Source organism: Hetaerina americana, unplaced genomic scaffold (genome assembly GCF_022747635.1).
Source record: "Hetaerina americana unplaced genomic scaffold, ioHetAmer1.1.p SCAF_4, whole genome shotgun sequence".
Lineage (NCBI taxonomy): Eukaryota > Metazoa > Arthropoda > Insecta > Odonata > Calopterygidae > Hetaerina > Hetaerina americana.
In genome coordinates this window covers 4168350-4188975 of record NW_027286985.1, presented here as the reverse complement: position 1 = coordinate 4188975, position 20626 = coordinate 4168350, and the positions used below count along the sequence as shown (strand labels likewise).

General features: G+C 40.5%; 1 protein-coding gene across 1 annotated transcript in view; it reads left to right on the top strand.

Annotated features, from left to right (window-relative positions):
- LOC139692047 (Ca(2+)/calmodulin-responsive adenylate cyclase-like) overlaps positions 1 to 20626 on the top strand; it is a 409861-nt gene that overhangs the window by 204541 nt on the left and 184694 nt on the right. The window contains exon 4 of the mRNA XM_071590063.1: positions 9871 to 9989. Within this exon, the coding sequence (XP_071446164.1) occupies positions 9871 to 9989 (119 nt within the window). The remainder of the gene's footprint in view (positions 1 to 9870; positions 9990 to 20626) is intronic.

Here is a 20626-nt window from a genome sequence, read left to right as displayed (position 1 = left end):
ATTGCTTAAGTGAAATAGGTGAACCAACATTCTGAAGTTTCATTCGTCGACGAATGAGATTTTTTCATCCCCTTACTAATCAATAAACAAATGAGGAATCCTTATTTCTCTGCGGTGCATATTGAAAGTGGAGCGGCCATGTTTACACTATTATTGTATTGTTTGCACTGGTATCGTGCCGCCAGCTGCAGGCCACTCATGAAACCATGTCTTGCACTGTGAGAAACGAAAATTGGCTTTGGCATGATGTTTCTGAATCGCGTTCGGCAGTTGTAAGACTTTCACTTGACTCACCCTGGCTTAAATGCTCTCTATCACGTCTTTTGATCTATCGTACTTCTTCTCAACTACCACGCAAAAATGCTTATTCTACGGCGTTGTTTATAGAATTAACAGTTTTTCGCCTAAATAAGTCAATGGCCGCATAATCTACGGTAAAAGTTGTGACCTTAATATTCGACTCGATTGTAGCAAAGGCCTATGTTTTGACATTCTGAAAGTGTCCACTGATAACTGTGTTGATGACAAATTTATGTGCTCCGCTCAAAAGTTCAACGTTTTCCATTTCTGCTGTAGTTAATTTCCCCTTATTTAGCAAGAATCTTGAATGCTTTGTGCTAATTATATTTATGTGTCTCTCACTAGCCTACGTCAACTTAATGAATGTTGCCATTTTCCCAGGGATTGTTTGATAATTAAGTACTATTTAGAAGTTTTTAATAGTTGCAACGCATCAAAAGCTAAATTGACTGTATAGTTGATTGATTCGATGCATTTTCAATTCCCGTAACTTGAACACGGTCTTTGGAAGATCGTTATCAAAACTTGTATGTGTTCTAGAAATCGGGCCATAGTCTACAATGTTGTGTTTGGTTAGGAGAGACAAAGAAATCGTCGCGGTACCGTTTAGTAGCTTGTGTCCATCCACAACCCAACGTAACCGGTAGATTACCGATAATAACAATAATGCAGTATTTTAGATTTTTCTCGGCCATTTGACCACTAAAATTAGCTATCTACTCCATTTCATTTAATGGAAATGCAATGATACATAAATAATCTGCTTATTAGCTTTGTGTCGTACAATTAATTGCTATGTGGTAGGTGTAATACGCGGAGTATTGGAAGAGAACAAAGAATCACATCGGTTTATCCTATTTAGAATAGCCGCGGTACTAGGCCAACCGATGCTTTTTCAACTAAAGAACGGGAGGGCGTCCTAATTTGAATACCGTTCTTCCTTGCGCTGTTTTTATCGCTAAGAGATAGATAAGAAATCAGGTGTGATGGCAATAGGGTGGGATGACAGTGGAAGGGAATTTTAAGTACCCTTAGACCGTATTTTGTTTATTTTTATTCCTTGAGTCTCTTGTCGGGTATATAAATGGGGGGTAGTTTAAATTTTAATCTCATGTTAATCATTGTGGCTTGTGTCATAATATTTATTCCCGTTCATAATGTGATTGAGGTCATTCGCCTCAATCAAGAAAACGTTGTGATACAAATTAATCGAAATCTGGCAGCTCGCGATGAATGCAATTAATTCGTTTTTTTATATATTTTTTAATTCTTTAGTTAACCCTATTCATTCTTTCTGTCAACAGCTTCAACGATGCGGTTTTTGTAATCCGCTTTTTCGAGTGCCTTGTTTCCCCGAGGAAAGGCCATACATTTTCAGAATCGTCCATTTCACTCGTTGACTTTTCATGCGTATTCAGTATTTTTTCCTGATTCAGCGTTATTTCGTCAATTTCAATTCCATGCCCAGAGAGGAATGGAATTTTCTTTTTTCGTCTCTTTATATCCACCAAAGAACCGTGGAGCCTCAAAAAAAAAGAGAAAACTTTGGAAGCAAATCAAAAGCCAGCGTGGAATTTTTCCCTCGCGTTCTCAAAGGCCGGAACAAAATATAAAAAACTCCGGCGGGAGCTCCACTCCGCCCCTGCACGAGGCTCGCAAGGGCTCGCGAGGCCCTTTGCTACATCCGAAGGAGGAAATGGAGGCATGATAATATCACGGGGGAATGAGGGGATTGAGGTATGTTTTCTTCAAACCAATTTACCAAAAATATGATCTAATAGGGCACGTATATGTGTTTTTTTAATCCTTCTTTGGCGCACCACGTAGTTTCATTATTTGCGAAATAGTTTTCATTTTCGGCGTAGGCTAACATTTTCTAGGATTGGTTTGTAACAGTTCTTCAACATATTATTTCACCGGACAATATCTTCCATCCTTCGTAGGGCCTTTTGCTAACGTCTTACATATCTTTCTTCTCGCTATCAATCCGTCCTCTATGGTTTTGAAATTGATTGTAAAAATCATCCGTTACCTCTTGAGCTAAGTAGATGTATGCGAAATGTGAATGAAAGGGTGTTGAGGGAGGAAAACGTGACGATTTATTTTGCGCTAATTCATAATTAACCCCGTCTTTGAATGGCATTCAAGACACGCATTACTTCTTCGATTTCCGCGGGAATGAAATATGACGACACATATATATGCTTACAGTCAAGGCAAGAGAAAAATGGTGGTCAGTAAAAATCTGGTTGTTTAGTCATTATCAAACATCATAAAAAAATATTCTCAAAAATCTCATCCGCAGTTTAATTGGACTCCTTTCTTGATCGTCATATACAGGTGAGGCAGGGAACCGCTTCTCCGTGGTAATGCATGGCACAGCAATTTTCCGTCAATTTCGTATACCACCTAGGTCATGCCTCTTCCGGTAATAACCGCTTCTACACGAAGCAGCTTCTCAAATATTCTTTTACTCAGGTTACTAGATAAATGTATATTTTCTAGAAGTCTTGGATCATTTACACACTGGCTATAAACTTCACCTAGTTTGCAAATTGAACAAGGAGTTATCGCAGGATAAGTAAGCAGGGTTATGAGGGAATTATTCTAATACCATTACATTATTATTAAAAGTTACGCTCCAAAGTTCATTCAATCAAGTATTATAAAATTTTAATACATCATTGCTGTACCCTAAGAAATTAGAAATTGTAAAAGCCCCAAAAGGTTTCCTGTAATATATCTAAATCAGTATTTTTTTTAGAGAATATTTCCCATAAATACTATATCCATTGTTTTATTACCAATATGAGTCCTTATTTTATGTTCCTTAAAAAGATCGTAACTCCTTTATCCAAATTTTTTATTTGCATTAATGTCATAATTTTCTGGGGATATTTGAAATTTTATGAGTTTTAACTGCGTGATTACTCTGCCAACTATTTCAGTTGCTCAGAAGGTAGGCTCTTTGGAACATCGCATGGGCAATGAAGAGGTGTATTCTACAAACTAAAATGTTCACGGATTTCTATCTCAGTGTGAGGATGCTTGGACGTCTATCTGCTTTGAATTGCCATCTTTTTTATTCCATTAAGATATACCGCAACGCGATTACGAAGTCGGGTGTATTGTCACGTGAAACCAATCTCGCACACTTTCCCCCGGCATCCACGGGCATTCGCACTATTACCTATCATTGTGATCGTCCGCTGACGATTTCCTCGTCCCATTTCTTTTTCAGACTCCCTTCCCCGCCCAATTCGTCACAGAAACCTCCGTCATTAATGTGCTAAACCCCTCCCTGTGTCCGAAACCGTTCAATCGGAGATGCTCGCGAGACAAGAGGCGAAACCCCGGGATTCCCAACGAATTTCATCGTGCTCCGAAATTTCTCATTGTTCGATTGGATCATTTTTAGGGAGAAACGCGATAACATCCGAACTATCCGAATAATGGCTCTACTCCACTGTCGATCCTCGTCCCCCCCTTCCCTACTCAGCTCACCGTTCAATAAACGAGGGAAATGGAGATGGGATATGAAAAGAGAAGTGGGCGGAGGAATGTTAAAGAGGAAGGCCGAATGGATTTTCGAATCTTCGTTTTGGTTCATATGTATATATATATAAATGGTTTGTTATTTATATATAAATATACATATACGTATATATATGTATGTGAGAATATAATATATATTCACGAAAAATGTACATAAATGTTAGTATATAATGCAAGTTACAAATGTGGCGATGGCATATAAAATGTAGAAATTATATATATATATATATATATATACATATATTTATGAATATATATATACATATATTTATGAATATATACATATATCGTTATATATATTTATGTATATATACATATATATATACATATATATAAATTGGACAGCAAAAAACAATATAAGAACACGTAAGAAGAACCCTCACACGTTATTTCTTAATAATTTCGACGGAATTATTAAGAAATAACGTGAGAGTGTTATTTTTATGTGTTCTTATATTGTTTGTTGCTGTCCAAGTTTTTTATTCAACACTTCCGTGTTATTTCGACGAAATCATCTACAAACACACGCAGACGCACACACAGATATATAGATGTGTATATATATATATATATATATATATATATATATATATATATATATATATATATATATATATATATATATATATCTGTGTGTGCGTCTGCGTGTGTTTGTAGATGATTTCGTCGAAATAACACGGAAGTGTTGAATTTTATGTTGAATATCGTGTGATATATATATATATATATATATATATATATATATATATATATATATATATATATAACGATTGTACGGAAAAACTCACACGAGCGGCACAATAATGGGCTGACACAATATAACACAAATAGAAAAGAATAGACACATTTAAAAGAACACTCACACGGTAAATTGTTCGAGCTTTCGGCCCTCTCAGAGGCCTTCTTCAAGAGAGACTGAAAATATGCTATTGCCGAGGAGAGGGGAAAGAGCTATGGGCGTGGAGGGGAGGTGTGGAGGGAATGCTGGGAGGGAAATTAAATATGGCGGTTTAGGATGGGAATTTTAAAGGAACGGAAGGATAGTATGTAGGCGGATTCACGAGTTCTCACCTCTATGTTGGTGGCTGAATCAGGTAGGGATTCTAGGATGCTTAGAGCAAAACACTGGTCGAATGAAAGGTTGTGGGAATTGGCGTGTGAAGGGATAGGAAGAGAAGATGTGCATATATATATATATATATATATATATATATATATATATATATATATATATATATATATATATATATATATATATATATATATATATATATATATGCACATAAACATATATATGCATATATATACACAAACACATTTATGTGTGTGTTTTACACAAGGGAGAGATTCCTCCTCCATAAAAGTGGATGGCATCCTTTCATCTTGCCTGGAAATGAATAAAAAATAATAAGAAAGGGTCCGGATGAAAAGTCTTTACGCTATCCTGAAGCCGACGGCTCTCAAATATCCGCTGATGATTACGACGGGCCGTGATGCGAAAAATCTCCAGCACTGAAGTAATTCTGTCGTATTGTTTCAACCGTCCTCTTATCAAACTTTGTTCGCAGGATTTCATAATTAGGAAATTTAACTTCATCTTGTAATTTCTTGGCTACATATTTAATTTCTCATGAAGTAAGTGTACGGATTTTCGTTATGAAATCTTTTATCTTAATATATGGCCCAAACAAATAATTACCGTGGAGTTTTATCCAAAATCCTTACCAGTCATAAAAGCGAATATATGCCGGTTAAGAAGCGTCCCTTTTTTATTCTGGCATATACTTGAGTGCCAGCGCGCGGCGTAATTTAGCAGAAAATTCATTCGACTTGTTGCGAAAAACCAGCAGATTACTGAACCAAATTTAAAGTATATAATGAAATTCTACACTTTCCCAAATTGTAATTATTTTGTTAATAAATTGGGCCAACAAGGTGTAGGAGGCCACGTTTAGGACCTCTCTTAGCATATTGTTTTTTTAACCTTTTTGCTCGTATCTACCTTAATTTGCTAACCGTAGAAATGGACATAATTGCATTTGGAAAGTATCTTAACTATTAGCTTCGAATGATAGAACTTCTCACGGTCCGTTTGGGAAAACTTCTGATCATCTATGGTTAATCATGGATGATTTTTTGATTAATGAATTTTTATTCGACCCCTCATCATCTAAAAACCTTTTTATTATAATCAAGTTTACACTGTTTAGAGCAATTCACGAATGAATTGTTTCGAGGAAAGACCTGAAATAAGAATCGGGAAACGTCCGGACGTCGGAGAATATTGAAGACACAAAACCATGGAGATCCTGCAGTTAACTTAGATACACTGTAGAATTTTTCTCTTCTATGAGATTCTACAGAGTCAGGAGATACGAGGTATATCCAATAAATGCGCGAACTGGTGCAATCTGCCGGCCGTGGCGCGGACTAAAGCCACGCTCACTAGCGGCGCTAGTTGACTGAGACCCAATGAGTCGTCTGTTCTTGGCGGATCGTCGAGCTGTGCGCATGGTGCCAGTAATGTTATTTATTATTGTCCTTGTTTTTACTGTTTGTCGTAATTGGAAATCGACGAAATCACGGAGCAGCGAATCAACATAAAGTTTTTTGGTGGAGTGCGGTACTAAATAAAATCAAGTAATTACGGAAATATTGACAGCTATTTACGGTGATAATCCTCTGAAGAAAACATCCGTTTCCAAGTGGATTAAATCAAAACAAAAAATCAAGCAAAAGCCGATCGAAACTCAAAGTCATGCTCGTGGTTTTCTTTGATGTCGAAGGTGTTGTTCATCACGAATTCCTCCCTAAAGGACGAACAGTAAATGTTGGGTTGGTTCTACCTTGCGGCTTTCAAGCGTTTTGAGAGATCGCGTGCGACCAAATTTGACTCAAGGCGATGGATGGATCCTTCGCTATGACAATGCACCTGCACATTCAGCATTGATTACTCACCAGTTTCTGGCGAAGAAGAAAAAAACAGTGGAATACAAGAAGATGGAATAAGTACATTGCCTACGACTGGAGAGCACTTTGAAGGGGACAAAATCGATGTAGACTAAATTTTGCAAAAGTAAGTTTTTATGGCCTCAGTTCGCGTATTTATTGGACAGACCTCGTATATCACTTTTTCAGGACGTAAAAAGCACAAATTATCCCTTCACTTTCAGTCTAGTTCGTGGTTGATGTGACTACACCGACGAACGTTAATTGTTGCAATTCATTTGAGATTCAATGTTTAAAATTCCATTCAATCTCATCATATGTGTGGAATCTCAATTCTGAAATAGCATCGCATTGTTGCATTTTAAACGGCTTTTGCGTTTAATCAATAATATCAACTTTTGCATAACATGTGCATTGTTTCCCAGCAGATTTAATTTACATGTTCATTAAACGATTTGTTGTATGGAAGTTTCGACGTAGCCGAGGAAAATATTTAAAAATGTGTGATTTTATTCGCTCAAGAATGAAAATCAATTTTGCGATGACGATTGAACTTTTTAGCGAGGTTATTGTCATCCGGGAAATTACCGATGGAATTCAATCGTGCTTATTTAAAAAAATAACTTTTCCTGAACTCTCGCGGTGTGTAATGCCTCGCTCATATGCGTGAAAGACATTAAATTAATATTCGTCAGAATCCATTATAAACCTTATAAGATCACGTCTTGATCTTATTAAGACTAAAAAAATACTATCAGAACTGAGTTGACATTATGTCCGTTCACCGGAGTACATTTATTTATAATCAGTGTCCGTTAGGGTTGAACAATCAATCTTAAATATTCAATGCACCGAAAAAAATTATCTGAACAATTAACGTGGAATTGGCATGGGAATATTAATCATCTCTTTCGTTTCGTATTTCTTATATGAAAAGAACGGAGGGTAATTGTAGACGCATTCAAATCCACGGAATGTTCTTGATGTAATATTCGCAATGAGCAACATCTATACTGTCAAAATAACCTCCCAGTTACACGTGAGAATTATCCAAAAGTTCAAACTCTCTATGTATCTCATTTGATTGTCGTGTGATTGTGAGGTTGTGGTAATTCGAAACATCTGTAAGCCTATCCACCCTGTATCCTTAGGAACCCTCGCGCCTCGTTGCTAGGAATATTTCCCAAAATATCTCGTGACTCCCATTACATACATCGACCGCCCCCCCCCCGATGCCAAATGGTTCGATTTCAAGCCTTCCTCCGGTAGAAACATTCATCCCTCTCCGCCATCCTCGCCGTAACACCTCGGGGCTGTGCGCGCTCCTTGCAGACGTCTGCCCGTCGTGGGGAGAAGGGCGAGCGATTCGACCCCTTTCGGCGAATAGTTCGATCGACGTCATTTTTCGTACTCCCGCTCGAATATTGTAGGAGATACGTCAAACCTGAGGAGTTCATTTCAACAAATAAACAGGAGGAGTCCCTATTCACCTCTCGGATCATCCCCATTTGCATCGTGTATTTCGCTCATCCACCCTATTCCCGTTCCCGCGCCATATGTATAAAGGAAATAGATTAACGTTTTCTTTGCGAGTTATCATTCAAAGAAGTTTTGAAAGATGTATTGACAGTGTTTCTTTCATCGTCCAGGGATCCACAAAACATTCCGCTTTCTTTTTGTTTTCACTCGGTAATCATTCGCTTCGTGAAAAAATTCAAACTGTTGCTCATTTTATATAATTGATTATAAATTGATTTGATTGGCATTATCGATTTATGTGTAGGATTTTCGTCCCGCGCAGTAACCTGTTGAATAATTATTGTGAGACGCTGAACCCACATTCTACGTGGGAGTTAAATTTGCCATCAACACAACTGTTAGAAAGGTTTTGCCTCGTGTTTCCTAGTATTAAGTATATCCGTCGTAATGTCCTTTGGCATTACTTTGCTAAACGTGGATGGGAGCGTGAGATAGAAAAAGATTATTCGTTCCCCGGAAGCACTCTTCGCAGCAGGGTGAATGTGCTTCACGTGCCGTTCGACTAAACGGCCCCACTGTGGGCCCTTTTTGAATCTTACCACGGCGGCGTTATTTTTAATGCCCGTCGTGTTCCGTCCGCTGCGGCGCACGCCTTGATCCAAGCCCATTCCCAAGAGCGCGTGCTATTCTTCGTCCCCGGGAGGTCTCGTTTGCAGTGTGAATTATCGAACTTTCAAGTAAAACTCAAATAGTTCGGCGTTTGCACAAACGGTAGTGACCTGCCCGTGACAATTTACGAGGCATTTCCGTCCGTTCACCCCAAGCAATCCGAGGCAGTCTGAAATAATTGGTTTCTCTCACTTGCTCTGCGGTTATCATTAAAACGTTTGCTATGTGGGAGATGACATCTGGACGTACGCTTTGGTCATCCACGGCCAGTTTGTATCCGCTATCAGCATCAGAAATATGGAACACTTTTAAGGGGACCCATCATACAAACACCCGACACACACTCGTATCTCGTCTGAATGCCCGTCGTCTCCAGCTTCGTCCACTTGCGATTATGGAGGCACTATTCGGTGTCTCACATAACTTACCTACTTCTTGTTTTCGATTACATCTCTTGTATGAATCATGTGTGCGTGTATTCCGTAGCAGTCAAATATCGGAGACAGATTTTTATTATTGAGTATGTGCTTGTTTTTTTGGGGAAATTAGTAGAATAAACGCGGTAGTATTTTTAATCGCCTCTTTTATCCGTAAATGAAACTCTTACTCGTGTTTCCTTAGTTACTGAATTCATGGTTGTCACGTATTTTGACTTTTGTTATGTTCTGACTTAAACTAAATGCTTATTGTTCAATACAGCTGTCTTTGGAATAAATGTTGTTCCCATCGTCGGTGGTTTTACGAGGGTTATCATCGGTCGTTAAGTTGGGTATCTCTGGGGCATATTTTCAGACAGCCTTTTGTTAAAAGTGTTTATGTATGAAAGAAAACTCCTGCTGGATCTTAAGTATTATTATACCCATATTCCTTCATGTTATTCAGAGATGTAATTAAATGGTCTTTCTTCTTTTTTGACAGGAGCGGCTTCTTCTTTCCGTTTTGCCTCAACACGTGGCTATGGAAATGAAGGCGGACATCATATCTCCGGTCGAGGGGCAATTTCATAAGATCTATATCCAGAAGCACGAGAATGTCAGGTGAGCTGAACGTAGTGACTAGCGTGAGAGATGCTGGGCCGGAAGTGGTGGAAACTTCATCACTTTCAGTGGTCACATTGTGTCAAAAATATTTTGTACGTTTCGTTTTTCACGCTAGTTTTGTCTTAATGTTGTTCTATTTTGACTTTCGCCAGTTTATATCAGTGATTTCAAAGGAAACTGGGCCTAAAACTACGTATTCCAGACAATTCTTAAAGATCGAAGTTAATAGATTGTCACCATTTTCAAAAACAATCTCCCGATCGACAACCTCTACACAACCCTTTTTATGGTTGTGCGCCAGAAATGAATAGCAAGTGAGTTACTCAGGGAAGATCAAGTATATTTATAATATCTCTCAAAGCATTTTGATTTCATAATATTTCGTATTCAATTATTGATTTGGGATTAACACACGTATTTGATTCGAATCATGAGAGGATCATGAGATATTAGGAAATTCGGCCTCCAGTGGAAATTTTTATTTGCGTTAATGCGTCATTCGTTGGCTTTATATTATCATCATAAATCTGGTGATTGATCCAATTCATAATTACCCTTCCATACTTCCACTCGATAAAATGTTTCATGTTGTTAATAAGATGACGTCACTTCGAATTGATAAAATCCGGTCATATATCCGTTTAGTTAAACGGAAAATTAGGACTTATCAAATTGAATTCCCATGTAGTGTACCCAAAATAAAATAATCATGATGGCCCGTTCGTTTAGTTAATCAATGGAGTTGATTCTCTTCGTTCGCTGATTGATTTGCAATTATTTTGAGCTAACTTCAATTTTTATTGACAAGTCTGTTTTCATTTTAATTATTAGGATTTAAACTGACAGAATTTGCAAGTAATGAAAATTCAAATCATTGAAATGAGAACATATTTTACCTCTTTTGATTAACATTCATTCAGAAAGGCTTGATTTTCCCCTCGAAAGGGAGTTATTTAGAAAAGGAAATATTATACAACATTTTCGTCAGTTACAAGAAACAAGAGCATATCCCAGTGGCATCGACGAATGGTATTTAATGCACACTATTGAATTTGGTGCAGGGTAAAAAATAATATTGCCTTAAAACATTCATATTGTTTGAAAAAATTGTATTGCCACGGGTTGGGTGATTAAAAAAATATTTCGATAGGTTATGACTCTAGTTGCAATGGCCTTGAGTTTTTCGAACTTTAACTCAAACCAATGAGCTTGTATTTCTAGATTTCCTGCAATTTTGTTCTTTTTGAATGTAATAGAGGTTAGTATTAATTAATGTTATGTTCTTTCAATTCGGTTCAAATAAATGATTTGAAATTGACTTCGTGGTCGGTCAAAGGCTACTAATCTGAACGAATGGTGTGACTTATAAATTAAAACAGATTGTAGTTTGGTATAATTGGCTGTTGAGAAGATGGGCAACTCCTCCTAATTTTCCTTTCGTTTACCAACCGAGGGTACTCTGCGAGCTCACCCTCTCATTTTCACGCATTAACTTAAATCAGGCGAGATGTTCCTGCACGCAGAGGAAACTCTGTTTGCAACCTTAGGTTATCTCTTTTTTAAGAACCACCCGATTGTAGGGTTACTTTGATTTACATGTTAATGCGGTACTCCACCTCCTGTATATGGCGAGCATTACTCGAGTACTCCCGAAATATGAGTGAGGAAAAATGCTTCCTCACCGGTTGCTATAGAGGCATTCCCAATCAGCGTTAAGAAAATCAAAAGGCGCCGACTCAATTTTCGCAACTGGTAGTTTTTCGCAGTTCATCAATCGTTCGCCACCGAACCCAGAGAAATTCAATTGGAGCAGAGGAAGGCTCTTTGAAATGCAACAGGCGAATCAATCATCTCAGCGGGTGCCCAATTTCGAGTGCTAATCTCCTTGTGCCCACCTCCTCGGCCCCGATTCCGTTCCAGTGCCATCTAGACCAATTGCTAGTCAAGGATTTGTTCAGATCTTCCGCCGTGAAAAATTGGTTCTTTGAGATCCTCCGCCTAACAAGAACTGGGAGGTGAATGTCAAAGGGAGGTTCCGCCTGTCTCCAGGAGTAATGTAATATGATCCACTCATACCTGTAATTTTACGATGTGCCGCCATTTTCAGTATTTTTCATTTAAAAATGTCCTTCTGATTAATTAAAATATATTTCTCATGTAGCTCAATGTTTTCTTGCTTGTGTTACTACATATACTGTAAGTTATACGTACATGCATAATATTTCTTGCCTTAAAAACCCGCATCCCTCCCTCTTCGTAGTTGTCACCGTTGAATATAATTATATCCTCTTGCATCGCGATCATAGGTTGATAGGAAGAGCGACAGAGGATCTCTCCGGAATTCCACGCCAACCGCGCACGAGGTTTTAGCGAAGGTATACAGGGTTCGTCCGGAAAATAAGTGTAGTGAGCTCAGGAAAAAAAATTTATTACACTTTTACATATCTTAAGCTAATATTCCTCAAAATAGGACCCTTGTGAGTCGATACACTTGTTCCAGCGGCGTTCCCATTCCTGGAACGCTCCCGCGAAGGCATCATCGGGAACCTCTCGAAGACTCGTCGTCGACCTCTTCTCTGCCCTCCACGAACATCTTGTGCCACCGAAAGATCATGTTTCTGGACATGGCTGACTCCCCGTAAGCCTGGTTAATCATACCGACAGTTTCGGTAGACGATTTCCCAAGCTTTACCGCAAATTTGATGGAATAACGCTGCTCCAAAAACTTCGGCATCGCGTTCCGTGACGTGGGTCGAGCGTGGAGGTTCGCGTTAATAGAGCTCCTCACTACACCACAGCTCAGAGCCGACTGCCTTTTTCAGCGTCGCTTGCCATATACCCCCCTCCAATCGCAGCCCGTCAGAGCGGTGCTGGGCGCGCCTGGAGCGGCGGGAAAAAATCAGTAGTCAGTACACTTATTTTCCGGACGAACCCTGTACGAAAGAGCAATTTTCCTGTTTTCCATCTTCATTTATCAGGGCGTGCCTACTTTCGTTTCAAGAACCAGAATCTAATTGACGGGAGAGGGAGATATAGAGTCTAATTACGCAGATCTCGTCTATTTATTGCTTCTAACAGCCAGTCGCCTTTTGACAATCCATTTTCGTGATAATGCCATGCAGGTTGCGCCATCTTTCTCAGTGACAAAACTTTGATAAAATGAAACCGCTTATTCCACGTGAACTCGTTGTATCCTTTTCTAAGACGACGTTGCTATTATAATCCATAAATTTAATCAGTAATCTGTAATTAGTGAGTTCTCCTGACAAATATATTTATTATTCCTTTGGAAGAATTTCCATCGTGGTCTTCCTATCATGCTTTTGTTTGTAACCATTCCAAATCATTATTTCCATTGATATTACTCAACGATCAACTTTTGGTTATTAAATAAACTTTGCATTCATTCTCTTAAACTCTATATTTTTCATATCAATTTATCCATACCGTAGTTTATATTTTATTGTACCCACAACCTGATTCTTTCCACCGCTTTGAACCATAAACAAGCATCACTTCAGGTGGTCATTTTCAGTTGGTAATGAAAGGAGGCAATCTCCGGATGTTTATAAAATTCTTTGTGTGCATTTAATTAATATTTGTAAACTCATAGTTTAGATGATCTTAGATTGGATTGATTTCCGAATTGGGTCGAGTCGAGGGTATCGTAGAGGAGCTGGATTTGTAAAATGTTCTTATAATATACTGAGAAGCGTGTTAAAATTACTAGAGCGTTAGATTGGGAATCACTCACGGAGGGAAGGTTATATCACAGATTTTAACCGATTGCATAAATTGAAAGAATGTCTGTTCAGCGATAATGTGAATTATATTATTAGCTCCTGCGTATGTGAAATCGTGTTGATAAAACTCTAGAGATTAAGGGAAGAACAGGTGGATTTTACATGTCATTTTTTCCACGAACAATAAGGGACGAGAATAACTTTGCCCAACCGCGCTAGGAGGAAATATTTTGAGTCAAAAGTATTCAGGTTTGTAATCACTCCCTGCTACAAACCTTGGCGTTGGCTTGCAGGGTGCTATGTAAATACATTAATCCTTCTCTTATTGAAGACATCATTCGCTCTGTTCGATTTATTGAAATTATAATGAAGACATCCGCGCTTCAAACTAATCACAGCCCAGCATTGCATAACGTGTGATTGATAGATGGCATTATCTAAATTGATCTGAAGTTGAAATTGATTTTGCCTTCGTAATAAGGCCCACGAAGTACCGTTTGAATCTACAGTTTTGTTCTAACTTGGCGTCGGCATGGCCTTATTGGATGCTGCTATTGACCTACTGAAACCCCGTCTCCTGCAGTTCTGGGTTCATTCTCCGCTGCTGTCGAGAAACAGTTATAATGCTTACTTACTCCCCATCGGACTTCACCTTCTCCCAGTACTCCTGGCAAGTCGAAGGCATGAAATTTACTTACGCTATAGTATGCGTGAGGTGGCCAACCCCCCAGCAATCATCTCATTGCCCGCGCTATAGTGTTTAGTTTAGTCCAAGCTCTTGTTTATCAGCGTGTGTGGAGTGCATTTTTTCGACATCTCCCCTCTCGACTCGCCACGGACCGCTCGGCTGCCGGCACTGACATCTGCAGAAATGCTTTTCCGGACGAGGAGACGACGCCGGCATGTCCATCTCCCTTCCCGTATAAAGCGGTGATGTTTTCTCCGCGGCATTTCCTTCCACTGGCACGGAAAGGGAAGATAATGCGATGGTTCTATCATCTAGTAAGGCTTATAATGCTGCCTTCGTGGGAAGTAAGGCCCACGCTCTGAAAATATTAGTATGCATCTGCCGTCTCGTGCTTTCTTTCGTTCCCTCACCCTAACATCTCGCCCTTGGAGAGGCTGTAGCCTAAATGGCATAATAATGAGACCCATTTATTATTTTGCTTTCATGACTCTTTCCAAACCATTTCACGCATGTATATCACTTAACTTTCATTCTCTCGTCTCCGGTTCGTTATAGTCCGCACTTTCCGTCACTCTCAATCGGAAGGGCCTCGATGAATTTCAAAGGTTCATCCCTGGTTTATTACATTCATTTATTACATTCAGATACATTTCGGCTTCCTGTACAGTGAATCAAATTAATTGAATTTTTAATGCCATTGCATTTGTATGGGCAAAGTTAATTATTAAGATAGGTGAAGAGTTGCATGTTCTTAAGCAAATGTTTAGAAAGAATACAAAAAGAATAATCAGGGAGTTAAGGGAAAAGCCTCGGTGCTTCAGGCATCTCTCTTCGTAAACTGTAGCCTCGATGTGATGAAAAGACTTTAGCGTTGCAATCACATGTAGAGCTATGTTCGCGGGAGCAATGGTAATCGAATCCTTAGCACCTGTGGGTAACAATGTGACAGCTAGATATCAGGGTCATTTCAATTGAACCCGATGATGGTGTCGGCTATCGAAACGCCGACGTTCAGCTTCTCAATCCAGTTGGAGATCCGATCAATACGCCTGTAAATACTATTCATATCATAATACATGTGCTGCCTCATGATGGCATCCCTTGAAATGTTCGGGAGTGGTTACAAATCGCTTGCATTGGAGCCGACGCCGCTGTGTAGACTCTTTTTGGTCTGGCTCCGACAGCATTGCTCCAGCGGTGGGTCTTTGGGACGCTTAACTCGTTCCACCGTATGCCAACTTTAGTTTGTGGAGAGCGAGTTTTGAAGTGTGCCCTTCAATTATCATTTTAAAACATTCAGAAATATACGTATTTTTTAACTGTAGCATGTTGTATTAGTTATTCTTTCTTTGATATTATTTCCTCATATGGTGTGCATGTTTTACAGTAGAAATATATTTGGGTCAATACGGAGATAATTTCTGGATTTATTTATTACACAAATGTCTACCGTAGTTATAGAAAATTAGCAATCTGTTTTTATGTACCTCTAAGATTAAACATCTCATTTTCTGCGTGTGATTGACTGAATATTTGTTGCAGTTCCCATGTCCGTCTTGCTGTAGAAATCTTTGATAGTTATATATATGATTGCGCTGGGTTATCGCTGGCTCAACCGTTACTCACTAATTCAGTCTTCCGTCCCTTCCACCGCGCCTATACTTAGTCACCTTAAGTGATTGAGCACACATATTTAATTAGGTCTACACAATTGCGTGAACTTTCACTAACCTCGCGTGTGTTGCTGTCAAAACCCTTCCCGCATGACCGAATTAGAATGCCATCTAATAGTGTAGTTCTCTTAACAGTATTGCTTGATCTGATCTGTCCGTATTTAAGTTTTCTTCCAACTCTCGTCCCTCTCCGTGGGGGGACGCTCCCGCTACCTGCAGCGTTTGGCTCACATTCCCTACCTCCATCCTTGGAGAAAAGAGCGTTTTGTGTTGCATGTTCATGTGGTGGTGGAGTTTTGCCTTCTTGCTTGTTGTGTCCTGGCTTACGCGTTGTTGGATGGCTTTCGTGCTGCATCCTGGGGTGCAGTTGTTTGTTGGTTTATGGTATATGTGTTTGCATGAGTGTTGGTTTTTGCATGAGTTTGTACGCCGCTCTGGGTGTAGCTTTGCATATATGTGTTGAGTGGTATTGTTCCTTGTTATGGGTGGTGACCTAACATCCCCCGCCACACGCCCTTGCGACGTTTTGCGGGGTATTGTGAAGATGTAGATTTCTATTAATTTGAGCCATACGGATAATTTCTTAATATATTGCTCTTCAACACATCCGAAATATCTTCTTCGTTGCGGTCAGGTATTGGTTGTGCATTTAATTTTTTTCGCGAATATTTTTGGGCAATTCCATGACAGAAATATGTGTCTCTTTTTTGGAAAATCCAATGAAGCGGAATCACTCCATAGATTATTCCGAGGGGTCGGGGTGGTGCGGTGGCTACACCTGGTACAGGCCTTCCACTGAGAGGGTCCGGGTTCCAATCCTGGAGGTAGCAAATATTTTTCAGCGGTATCCCGATCCCTACTCGAGATGCTTCGTGGAGAGCACTTTAAATGAGTACGCCGTCCGTCGGATGGAACGTTAAACTGTGGACCCCTTGACGCCTTTCGTAAAGCGTAGGCTAATGCCGACGCCGGGTTTCTCTCCTCCCTTCATCCTTTCCTGTCCACCCCTAATGGCGCAAATGACCTCAGCTGTCGGTCGCCTCCCCTAAATCCTATTACTACTATGAGAGTATTCCGAGTGCCTATAAAATGGCTAAGTCTTGCGTATTCTAAGTAAATCTTAATGAAAATAGTTTAAATTTGTATTAAAATTGCAAAAATATGTTTAAATATCGATCGGTTTTCTATTTTTTACAAAACGTTGATGAACCGCCCTGCTCCGTTGGTGAATTTTAGTTGTGGACCGAAGGATTTAAGTTGCGCTGACAGTTTAGACCACACTCCACCTCATTTATCAATCCTTGAAAAATGAATTTATTTCATTTCATACATTTCATTACACTGAGGTAACTTGGACTCGTGACCTTCAACTTATACCGGCAAGCGCGCTGCTCACTCGGGTCCAGTCACGTCGGTCGGTTCATTTGAAATGGCCTAATCCCCTGGGAACTCCGTGATGCACCTCTTTGGTGTGTTATTTTAAAATCGTTCCCTTCCATCGTTCGCCGCGTATTCATTATGGTCTCTAAGTGTGCATTTCCACATTTCACGTCGCCCATTATTCATCCAGGGGCATCATGCCTCCGCATGAAAATGCACAATGGGAGTTTTTCTAAGGTGTTTCCGTTCCAAGGATAACGAGCGCTCAGCTGTGGATATTTTTCCTGGGGAGATTCTGAGATGGAGTTTTGGGTGCTCCCAGAGGAAGGAAACTGCCGCCCCATTGTCTGAAGACGGAGTCTCTCCTCATCCGTTTGGGGAGTTTTCGGGAGGTCAAAATGAGCTGCCCTGCGTGTCCTGCTCTGCTCCTCCCTCGCTCACTCATTCCTCACATCCCACTCTCTCATTTCCCCTCCCCATCCCTCTTGACGGCCTGAGCCCCAACCCCCCCCCCTCACTCACTCCCGCCTCCCCTCGGGTGCCAACAGTCGTCCCGTCTCTCACACGCACCCTCTCCCCCTTTGTATCCCCATCCCACTCCTCCCCCGTACGAGACGGAAGGTTTATTTTAAGGAGTCTAATTAATTTATGGCCTCGCCGACTTGGGTGGTTTTGTAACTAGCTGGGAGGAATCGTCGCCTTTCCCTCCTCAAGGAAAATGGGAAGTGCATATTTCATGCCCAAGAGAGAGAGAGAGAGAGAGAGATTGTGGACGGCGTACATTGAGTAGGGGAGGAAAGGTAGACGGCTTTTGTCTCTCGTGATCTGAAGCCGGGAATGAGTTTGTATCGGGCAAGTTTTGGCAAGTTAAATCTCTCTCTCTCCCCCTGCCTCCTTTGTGCTTCTCTAGGCCTTATTTCCCTCCTCCACCCCCGCCCCCCTTCCGCGTCCCCCCTCCACCCGGTCTTCCGGAATTAATGATCGCTCACGCGGATTCTCTCCGACCGTGTGTAGTCGTCGACGGGCGTGGAAGTATCGCCCGGCGGGTCGCCCGCCCCCTTCGGCTCCTTTGTGACGCTGATCCATCGGCGGAAACTTTGTCAGCATTCGTAAACATTGCATTTTGCGCCTCCGACTTCAAATCATCCCCCCGAAGCTCCCTCACTCGGACCCGCATGAATTTTTCGTTACCGCTCCCTTTCAAAAGTTGGAACCCCGTTGGCAGAAGCCCTGAGACCTGAAAGCAAAGAAGAGGTATTCCTAATGTCACCCTATGCGGTAAATACGGCTATAAATGGCAGATTTAGATACCCCCATCATACAACGGTAGGGGAGATTATGTCTATAAAATTAGAGAGATTTAGTGTAGAACAGATAGATTTAAAATGTCATTTTTTCCACGAACGATAGTGGATCAAAATAACGTTGTCCCACCGCGGTAAGGGTAAAAATATTCGGGTTTAAATTAGTATGGTGTGTACTCACCCCCTGCCATACACCCTAGCGGTGGATTACAGGGTACTAAAAATACTTTTCGAAAAAGGGAAATGCATGAAATATATGCGCTGGTTGAAGCAAATGTTATCGTCTTTAGCTGACAGCCAACGTCAAGATGAAACTTAAGAGATCAGTCATGCTGGCAACATTATGGAAATCGCTTCCTCAGGACTCTGCTATGCTTGCTTTCAGTATTTTAAAGTAAATAGACAATTTTCACAGTTATGCCGTCATAAGAATGCATGAGAGTGCAACAGGTTTCAGTAGACTCCCGGTCATCAGGGAACGAGGGGCGGCAGAAAAGAAAGGGTGTCAACTGTCTTCGTGGCTACGCATTGTGTGAATTAGCGAATATTTTGGTAGCAGTAAAATTTCGATAACTCTTGCACTGTGCGTCCCTCTTAGGCGAAAAGACTCCATCCGTCCCACAAATACAAAGGTCACCTGCAACATGCCGTGGGCTCTGGGTGTCAGGTGGCTTTACTTCATACGCTGGCACCCGCGGTCACTAAGCACGCTAGCACCCGCCTCCCGGTAGCCCAGCACTCAATTGCTTAACTGCACGGTAAAATCGATAGGATATCACATTTCATGGCTGTGAAGAATGTGTTATAAGAAAGGACAAACATTTCACTGTAATAATTCACGAATTCTATCCGAACGATTGCAAGTCTTCGCTATTTCAAAGCCACCAAAAACAAACAGACAGGAGGAACAAAAATAAGTCTCCATTGTCTTCTCCAGTTTAAAAAAAAATCTGACCAGAAATGGAAATATCCGCACGTCTTTCGTATTCGACGATAAGTTTAGGTTTTTCATTCGCTGCAAAAATTGACTCCGTGACGTTAAAACTATTAATTTGGAATGGGTTCGTTCGCTAATTGCCGGTAATCATTGCACCAGAATGTAATATTTGCTAAATAATCCTTTCGCAGGTCTACTACCTACATATTTTTGATTTTCTTACTATGGGTTCAAAAAAAAATATATTTGAATATTTTTGGAAGAGTTTTACTATCTACGGTGATTCTCTGTCCATGATTATCCGTTACGTCATCGCTGGAAGTTGAATGGAGTGTAGTCATACTATTTCGCTAGCAAAATTAATTAATTTCACCATTTACTCAAATTTTACGAAATGTAATATCAGCACGTATTCCCTTGATTCCAAAAAATTCGGATCTTTTTCCTACGGCGTTCTTTAACCGTAGGGCTTCCATTAAAATACGTGTATATGTCCTAAGAGAACATGTTCCGACTTCATTCTTGGGGGAAATATCTCGACTCTTACAAGGAGTGCTAATGGTATGTGATCATAAGGGGTCAGCAAAAGATAAAAAATAAGCTTCCGCGTGGTCCATCGCGTATCCATATCACCTCCTAAAATGACTCGGTGGTGCCGAGACATAAATCAATGTTCATTATGAGGCTTGATGACGCGCTCTCCCTCTCCACTTCCTGTCAAACATTAGCGATTGACTCAGCCGGCGGGATGAGTGTGGGGAGAAAAGTGAGGCGTTTAATCTCCAGACGCTCCCTCCCCGCCGAGGGGACGGGTGTGTGGGATGGGATGGGAGGGGGACGGGAGTGGGAGGGAGGTCATTAGTGTGTTGGGGATGGCCCTTTCACCGCCGCTCGCCGGGACCTTCGTTT